The following is a 9,870-nucleotide window of genomic DNA, read 5'->3' on the forward strand; positions in this document are numbered from 1 at the left end:
TTTCTGACTATGGGAACAGTTCATCCACCTAACCACATCCTTGTTGAAATAATCTTGAAAATAACTCTTTGAAGGACAGTTTCACACCCAAGGCAGCAAGTCTGTACTTGCTCTGCACTTGTAGAAAACACCTCTGAGTCTTGTGAAGGAAGGGTATCAGACAATAGATGTGAGTAGTAGAATCCTTCCTACAGAACATTAGATGATCTGCTAACCCCTTGTTTTCTTCACTTTATTACATAGATATCCTTTCAGTTTTTGAAACTACCATACTACTTCCCACCTCAGGGCTTTTGTAAATGTTCTGTATCAGTTATCCACTGCTATATAACAAATTAACCCCAAACTTAGTGGCTTAACATAGAAACTGCTTATACAGCTTGTGGTTCTGGGTTAGCTGGGCAATTATTCTGGTTTGGGCTGGCTTGGCTGTTCTTGTCCAGGCCTTCTTGGTATCTGTGGTCAACTGGTAGGTGGGCTAATGGCTGTTTGGTATCTGTATGGCTAATGGCAGGTGGGCTAATGGTCTAGGATGGCCTCACTTGGTATCTGGCAGGTACTAGGCTGCTGTTGGCTGGGTAAATGTGGGCAACTGGAATGCAGGTTTCTCATCCTTCAGGAGGCTAACCTGGGCTTCTTTTTGCACATGGAAGCAGGGTTCGAAGAGCCTGATAGCAGAAGCAGTAGAACTTCTAAAAGCACAGATTTGGAATGTGCGTGACATCATTTCTGCTACAGTCTACTGATTAAAGCCAATCACAAGGTCAGGTCATATTCCAAAGGTGGGGAAATAGACTCTACTTCCTACTGGAAGAAATTGCAAAGTATTACAGCTACTTTTGCAATACACCCTATGTGCCTTCTCCTGGGTGCTGTTCCTGCTACTTTTTACCTTCAGATGCCACCTAATAGAGCACCCACAAGGATGCATTCCCTAGCCAGCCCCTCATCCCAGGTGGAAAAGGCCCCTTCTTACGTCATCTCATAATGAGAACTAGGCACCCATCACACACGGCCGGTGGAAGGAAGCAAAGAGGGGAAGAAGAAAGGAAGGAAGGAAGGATGGTTGGTTGGGATGACTGCTTCCTTTGCTTAGCAGGATGTCTGGCACAGAGTGCTCAGTAAATGTTGGATGTAATCCAGTGCCTCCTTCATAAACCAGAAGACAGACAAAATAGATGTCTTGAATAGTTACTCTTTCAGAATTATGCTATATAGCTTCTATGTCTCATATAATTTATTCCTAACAATAAACCTCAGATTACTTATTTTATCCTTATTTTACACCAAAATAAATAGCAATATAAAAGGTTGAAATTACCAATATCTCATATACTCAGGTTCTGATTCCAAAGCCTACAGACTTTTCTGTCCCACCTTTGCACCATATACCAAACATTTTCAGAGCTCAGGGGCTTCTCAGTGCCAAGTTCCCCAAGAGACCTATTCAGGGCTGACTGTGGAGAAGGATGTAGGTTCTCCATGTGGGACTCCATGATTTCTTAGTGGGGCTACTTCTCACACCAGCAATGATATGGCAAGAGTTGCCTCTATGACTATTTTTGTTGTTCAGTTATTAAGTTGTGTCTGATTCTTTGCAACACCGTGAACCACAGCATACCAGGCTTCCCTGTCATTCACTATCTCCCAGAGTTTGCTCAAACTCATGTCCATTGAGTCAGTGATGCCATCCAACCATTTCATCCTCTGATGTCTGGTTCTCCTCCTGCCCTCAATCTTTCTCAGCATCAGGGTCTTTTCCAATGGGTCAGCTCTTCACATCAGGTGGCCAAATATTGGAGCTTCAGCTTTAGCATCAGTCCTTTCAATGAATATCCAGGGTTGATTTCCTTTGCTGCTGTTGCTGCTAAGTCACTTCAGTCGTGGCCAACTCTGTGTGACCCCATAGATGGCAGCCCATCAGGCTCCCCCGTCCCTAGGATTCTCCAGGCAAGAACACTGGAGTGGGTTGCCATTTCCTTCTCCAATGCAGGAAAGTGAAAAGTGAAAGTGAAGTCGCTCAGTCGTGTCCGACTCTTAGCGACCCCATGGACTGCAGCCTACCAGGCTCCTCCATCCATGGGATTTTCCAGGCAAAGTACTGGAGTGGGGTGTCATTGCCTTCTCCATGATTTCCTTTAGGATTGACTAATTTGATTTCCTTGCACTCCAAGGGGAGTCTCAGGAGTCTTCTTTAGCCCCACAGTTTGAAGGCATCAATTCTTTGGTGCTCAGCCTTCTTTCTTTTTTATCTAGAACTTTTTGAGAGGATATCAACTTGCCAGTTTATTGACACACCTGCTTCATAATCAGTTTCCTGGGTTTGTCAGAAATAGGAAGCCTCAAATGCTTCTCTTGATCTGAGCTGACCGTAGACTAGTCCGTTGGTTGGAAAGAGGAATATGGGGATAAATGGTTCTGAATGATGCTGGGGGTGCAGAATGATGGTGGGTGAGACTTTTAGCAAGAGACTAAAAGAGGGGAAAGAACTTCCACTCTTACTGTTGTCCTGATACTACCTGTGCTTTGTATTTTGATCATTATTTATTCACTGAATATTTATTGCATATCTAACGTCTGTTAGGAACTAGGTTGTACATTGCTTATACAATGGTGGGCAAAACTCAGACCCGGGCTCTCTTTCTTGACACTCTAGTGGAAGAGTTAGACAATAATGAACTGAATAAACAAATGTAGAAAGGCAGCTGTGACACATGCCCTGGAGAACGACCTGTCATGGAGGGATCTGACTTTGTCAAACTTTATATGAAGGAGGGGTGCCTGAGCTGGGAAGCAGCTGGAGATAAGAAAAATAAAGTGAGTAATCACTTCTTTTTTAATTAAACAAACAAACAACAACAACAAAAAAACATATGTACAGACAGCATGCTAGACACCAGGGCTGTATCTGTGGTTCTCAACTTGGGCTGTATATTAGAATCATCCAGGGAGGCTTAAAAAAAAAAAATGCCTGGACCACACCTTCAGAGATTCTGATGAAATTGTTTGGGGGAGGGATCCAGGAATCTGTAATTCCATAAAAATCATACACCATGATCAAGTGGGATTTATCTCAGGGATGCAAAGATTTTTCAGTATCTGCAAATCAATCAGTGTGATACATCACATTAACAAACTGAAGAATAAAATCCACAAGGTCATCTCAATCAGTTCACGTCAGTTGCTCAGTTGTGTCTGACTCTTTGCGATCCCATGGACGCAGCACGTGAGGCTTCCCTGTCCATCACCAACTCCTGGAGTTTGCTCAAACTCATGTCCATTGAGTCAGTGATGGGAAAAAAAAAAGCTTTTGATAAAACTCAACATCCATTTTTGACAAAAACTCTCCAGAAAGTGGGCATAGAGGGAACATATCTCAACATAATAAAAACCATAAATGACAAACCACAGCTAACGTCATATTCAGTGGTGAAAAGCTGAAAGCATTTCTGCTAAAATCAGGAACAGGACAAGGATGCCCACTCTTGCCACTTTTATTCAACATAACATTGTGAGTCCTAGCCACAGCAATCAGACAAGAAAAAGAATCAAAAGGAACCTGATGCTTTTGAACTGTGGTGTTGGAGAAGACTCTTGAGAGTCCCTTGGACTGCAAGGATATCCAACCAGTCCATTCTGAAGGAGAGCAGCCCTGGGATTTCTTTGGAAGGAATGATGCTAAAGCTGAAACTCCAGTACTTTGGCCACCTCATGAGAAGAGTTGACTCATTGGGAAAGGCTCTGATGCTGGGAGGGATTGGGGGCAGGAGGAGAAGGGGATGAAAAGAGGATGAGATGGCTGGATGGCATCACTGACTCGATGGACGTGAGTCTGAGTGAACTACAGGAGTTGGTGATAGACAGGGAGGCCTGGCGTGCTGTGATTCATGGGGTCGCAAAGAGTCGGACACGACTGAGCAACTGATCTGATCTGATCTGAAATTGGAAAAGAAGAAGTGAATGCTCTAAAAGTTCTCCCATGTGATTCCCATGCACTGCCAGCATGGAGAACCACTGAGCCACACAGGTGGTAAGATAAGGTTTCTGCTCTCAAAACACTCACAATCTACTGAGAGCAAATAGATGTGAAAATGGAAAATTATAAAACAGCACAGTCAGTGCTATGATAGAGAGAGCAGGGGTTGCTGAGCGAGCTGGGGGAATCAGGAAAGGGCACCTTAGCTTAGTCTTGAAAGATGAATATCAGAGCATCTGGTGTAAATGAAGGGTGAGGCATGTCAGCTCCAACTTCTGGTTCTCTGACAAGCTCAGAGACCTTATTATAAATACTCAAAAGAATGGCATTGAAACATGTAAAATATCATGTATGAAACGAGTTGCCAGTCCAGGTTCAATGCACGATACTGGATGCTTGGGACTAGTGCACTGGGACGACCCAGAGGGATGGTATGGGGAGGGAGGAGGGAGGAGGGTGCAGGATGGGGAACACATGTATACCTGTGGCGGATTCATTTTGATATTTGGCAAAACTAATACAATTATGTAAAGTTTAAAAAATATAATAAAATTAAAAAAGATAAAAAAAAAAAGACTTGACAGTTCACAACACTTATCATATTTCTACTTTGATGTAATTTGTGGGATTATTTGGTTACTTTTCATCCTCCCTAGCAGAATATCCACTCCATGAGGTCAGGGACTTTGTCTTTTTCTGATTCTCCCTTATATTTCCAGTGTCTGTCACCTGGCTCATGCCTATTTGATGAGTGACTAAACAAAGTTGCTTGGAGAGGTTTTGGTAGATGGTCAATTTTACATTTAGAAATATGCCTTTGGCTGCATAGGCTAGAGGAACATTTGGTAGATACAGCTGGAAGGACCTGTGGGTTAGCAGTTGTGCTGGGGAGAAGAGGAAGATAACATCAGCACCTGCTCCTGTGTTCCTGGCTTGAGTAACGAGAGAGTTGGTGTTCCCACTCTTGACAGAAGGAAGAACCTGAAGAACAGACTGAGTGGTGTTGATGTATTCAGGCTTGGCCACCTCAAGTGGGAGATGCCAGTGACTCTGTCCTGAAGATAACTGGATACATGCATTTTGAAGTCCAAGGAGATGGTGTCAGAGCATCCTTCTGTTGGGACATTATGGCACCGGAAACCCAGAACTTTCCTCTAGAAGACAGCAGTTTTACTATTAACTTAAATAACTCATTCCCATGTCGGTAGCTATCCCATGGTTCCTTTTGGCATTGCTATTCTGTGTCTGCGTGCAGCTCTAGAATTCAAGGAAGAGGGGAGCATTCTCTTGAAAGATTGCATTATGCAGGGATGTTTGTATTAAACATGGACAGAAACCCAACCTAAACTGTATTGAGCCTAGAAATTAACATGTGGTTTCTTGGGGGCATTGTGCTGAGGAGTTTAAGTACAGGCTGCACCTACTAGGAAAGAGCTCAATGAGTGCTTTCTGCTACTGATGCAGAGGGGGGCAGGGGGCATGTTTGTCTGTTCAGTCCTGAAAGCAAACCTTTCCCTCTGCAACCTTCCAAAAGCATCAAATAGCATCTATTGGAATTAGGTTCTACTTTGGCACAGTCACTAGTTGTGAGTAACCTCAGTTAAATAATTTCACATGCCTTAGCTTGAAAGTTTCCTAATCTGTCAAGCAGATGTCATAATCCCCATCTTTACCACCTCTTGTAGTTGTTGAAAGGATCAAATGAGAAAATAAACGTAGAAGGGCAATGAGCTCCATGAGTTTACATACAGTCATACATGGAACAGTATGAGATGTTAGAAGTGTGAATAAAAGAGCAGCACGTTTTTCTGGGCTCCTGGGAGATGTAAGTTCAAAAGTTTATTGCCAACACGGTAATTTTAAAGGTATAGAGGCTCTCCTAATAAAAGAATTGTGAGAGAAAATAAAATATAAAAGTCTCAGAAATTTATTAAAAAATTGAGAGAGAAGGAAAGGAAAGAAGGAAGAAGGGAAGGAAGGAAGAAACAACAAAAAAAATAAAGAAATGAGTCATTCAGTGCTCTAAAGTGTAATGAATGAAGTGGAAATTGGTAAACTTCTTTTGTAGCATAGTTGTCAATATGTATGAAGGACCTTAATCATGTTTGTACCCTTTGGCCAAGTAATTCTACTTCAGATAATTCATGTCAGGGCTGGATAGTAAATATTTCAGGCTATGTAACCTATGCAGTCTCTGTCACAAGTACTCAAATCTACTACTGCAGAGCAAAAGCGACCACAGACAGTAGGTAAGAGAATGGGTCTGGGGATGATTCCAGTAAAACTATTTACAAAAACCGGTGGGAGCTAGATTGATCTATGGGCTATAGTTTTCCATCATCTGATATAGATTGAAAGATATTTTAAGAATTATTTTCCTTTCAAAATTCTAAATACAAAGAGAGCTTTAGTCTAGAAAATTCTCATTTCAGCCTCATTTATGTTAGCAAAATGTTGGCACCACTTGAATGTTCATCAATAAGACAATTGATTGATTTTTGTAGTTCTGCTCACTGAAATACCTCACTCTAAATAGGTATTAGAGTGCTCTTTGTTAATGAATTCATAAACATATGAAGAAAGGCTTGTTAGAAAGTTACATGGGAAATTATAATTATTCATAACAATGATGATAATAATGGTGACCAACATCTAAGCACATTGCATACGTCATATCACTTAACCCACTAAACAAACCTATAAAATAGCCTTTTTATTGAAGCCAGTTTCCTGGTGCAGATGCTGATGGTAATAAAAGTTATTTATATCAAAGTTACACTGCTAGTATGTGTCAGAAGTGGGATTTGAACACTGGTCTGCTTAACTGCTGAAAGCAAAAACTCACTCACTAATACAAATTCCAAATGAAGCTGTTGAGAAAACCAAGAGAAAATATACACAAGTATTGATATCGATTGTTTTGTGCAGTAGCTGATAGATATGAATATTTCTCAGTGTGTTCAATATTTTCTCTAATGAGGAGGTATCATTTTCATAATGAGGAAACAACACTGGTATTTTATGAGAAAGGCAAGGAGGACCGAGTGCTAGGTGTGACGGTGAGGGAAGAAGGATCAAGGTGGGGGAAGCTAGAGATTCCACTGGGGATGCCCTCACCTTCTTGGTCGTGGTCTTGTTTGTGAAAAACACATGGCCCTGTCTTCCTTCCTTCTGTCTGCTCCAGCTGGTGTTTCTAGTGTGTGTCTCGTTGGACTGTTGGCCCACTGAGATGCTGTTCTTGGGTTGACCTGGCCGATCCCTAACTGTCTTTCTCTCTCTCTCCTCTCTCTCCCTCTCTCTGCTCTCTCTTCCCCTCCTTCGTCCACCTACCTGTCCCATTGTACAGCCGACAAGGTAAACGATGACTTCTACTCCAAGCGACGGCACCTGGCTGAGCTGGCTGCCAAGGGGAACTTACCTCTGCACCCTGTAAGAGTGGAGGATGAGCCACGGGCTTTCAGCCCTGAGCACGGCCCCGCCAAGCAGAATGGACAGAAGTCCCGCACCAACAAGACGCCCCCCCACCCCCTGGCCTACAACTCCACTGCCAACTTTAAGAGCTGGGACCCCAAGGATCAGTCTCTCCGGCGGCAACAGGCTTATGGGAACAAGGGCAAGCTTGGCACGGCTGAGTCAGGCTCCAGCGACCCCTTGGGAACTCGCACCCCGCACTACCCACCCCCACAGCCATACTTCATCACCAACAGCAAAACGGAAGTGACTGTCTGAGGTGTCGCCACAGGGGACATCCTGGAGACCACACTCAACTGAGAGAGGCAAAAAATACCCCAGCCCACGTCTTCCCTGTCCCCCGCCAGCACACCCACCTACACACTCACCCTCCACACTGACTGATGATAAACCTACTGGTGACATGGAATCATGCTTTTCCTGCGTCCTGCCTAATGTGTGTCGGCGGGCAGCTGAGCAAGACTGGAGCGTGGACGGTCCATGGTGCAGCCAAGGGGTAACTGAGACACCCTCTTTGAACTTCAGGGCTGAGGTGGCCGACCCACACGCCCAAACCATGGGGCTGATTTTTTTTCTTTTCCTCCTAACTTGAAACTGAAATCCATGATGAAAAAAAGGTAGCACAATTTAGAGAAATTGTCCAGTTGAGCACATATACCATTTACCACATGTTGTCTGTTTCTGGGTGAAAAAGTGAGAAAAGGGTGGGGTAGAGAAAAGGGGTCGTGTGTGCCCGTGATAAGCATTTCCTAATCCCAGGAAGTAGTGATATGGACACAGAACTTTGCTAAGCATGAGGTAGTAACTGGACCCCACCACCACCACCACCATGCTTTTAGTACTTTTCGTATTATCAAGGTTGGAAGCAAAAACAACATACACTCAAACTCACAAAAAATAAACAGACCCTGAACCCACCCCAGTGATGGGAAAGAGAGGACATTTTTAGACAACTCCCATAAAGACTGTGGAAATGGGAAGGCTAGGCTTGTGTGGCAGGAAAAGGGTCCAGAGGGTCTTCAATAACTATTTTTTAAAAAAGAAAAATACAATAGAATCCCACTACCAAACAGACAAGAACAGCAAAGTAATTTTTGTCCAACATTTTCAAGACCTAGGAAATCAACAACGTCATCAAGAACAAACAAAATTCACAGTTGAGATGTCAACGAGAGGCGAGAAGGGACACAGAGCCTGTGATTTCTGGCATTGCCCCCTTGCCTCTGAGACAAGAAACAGACACAAAACCCAGTCCTCTGTTAACTGTCTATCCCTGACTCCCTTCCCTTTCAGCCTGTTGCTGCCGCCGCCGCTGCCAAATTTCAACTGCTTTGGACTGAAAATGTCATAAGCGTGGGTGGTGCCTTCAATGTGTCACTGTTGAATGACAGTCTTGTTTCTCAAGTGCAACCTGTGTTCTTTTACCTTCCTCCCTCCTGTCTTTCTGCAGTAGTAGAAGTTGTTTCCATCTTCCTTTTGTTGGTGAGCCCACCCCATCACACACTCTGAGGGGGCTGTTGCAACTTGCAAAGACCAAGACCTCCTTACCACCCACACCCTCAAAACTCCATGAGTCCCATGATCTTTTAGCTCCCCAAGCACTTCTGGGTCCCATGATTCCCACTGTCCCTCCAAACCACCTCGCCAGATACTGTGGTACATTCATCCCCGACTCATGATCCCCCAAGGTGGGTGTTCAGATTGGTTCTCATAGCTAAAGGACGTCGAAACAAAGACAGTTTTCCTACTAGTTTGATTTGTTTGGTGGTGGTGGTTTAGTCATTAAGTCACATCCGACTCTTGCCACCCCATGGACTGTAGCCTGCCAGGTTATTCCATCCATGAGTTTTCCCAGGCAAGAATATGGAGTGGGTTGCCATTTCCTTCTCCAGGAGATCTTCCCCACCCAGGGATCAAACTTGCATTTCCTGCATTGGCAGGCAGATTCTTTACCACTGAACCATGAAGGAAGCTGATTTGTTTAGTGGAAGTCCAAAGAGGGGAACTGACACAGAAGAGATTTGCATTTAAGGTGAGAAGTTTTCAATCTGTCCCTCAAGGGCTTGGCTAATTAACAGGAGCCTCGGAGAGACCCCTAAGTCTTCCTTTGTCAGAAACTAAATGTGGTCTGGTCCAACAAGACCCTTCCTGGAATGCTGGATTTCAGCATCTGCCTCCTCATCTCTGCACTCTGACGTCATGGGATCGGGGAAACCAGCTGTTTATTCCTTAGTCCCGGCTGATCTGGGGATGTGCACCATGCATTTCATCCCTCTGGGCTTTAGTCTTCCATTTGCTACGTGGGGAACTGGGGAGAGATCAAGATTTTCAAGCTTTCTGAAAATGAAAAAATGAAATCGTGCCCAGAAGACCTCTTGTTGGATCCCTGTGCAGACCAAGGCTCTGTGCTAGATGAAGCAGGG

The 9,870-nt window shown here is 44.0% G+C and overlaps 1 protein-coding gene across 3 annotated transcripts in view; it reads left to right on the forward strand.

The window, feature by feature from the left end:
- Positions 1-8,462, forward strand: part of SHISA9 (shisa family member 9) — a 348,748-nt gene extending 340,286 nt beyond the window's left edge. For 2 of the 3 annotated variants that reach the window (XM_055561825.1, XM_055561826.1), the window contains one exon: positions 7,323-8,462. In XM_055561825.1, coding sequence (XP_055417800.1) covers positions 7,323-7,705 — 383 coding nt within the window. In that variant the 3' untranslated portion in view covers positions 7,706-8,462. The remainder of the gene's footprint in view (positions 1-7,322) is intronic. The other variant, XR_008707547.1, reaches the window with a different exon arrangement.
- Positions 8,463-9,870: the final 1,408 nt, after the last annotated feature.

Source organism: Bubalus kerabau, chromosome 23, assembly GCF_029407905.1.
Source record: "Bubalus kerabau isolate K-KA32 ecotype Philippines breed swamp buffalo chromosome 23, PCC_UOA_SB_1v2, whole genome shotgun sequence".
NCBI lineage: Eukaryota > Metazoa > Chordata > Mammalia > Artiodactyla > Bovidae > Bubalus > Bubalus kerabau.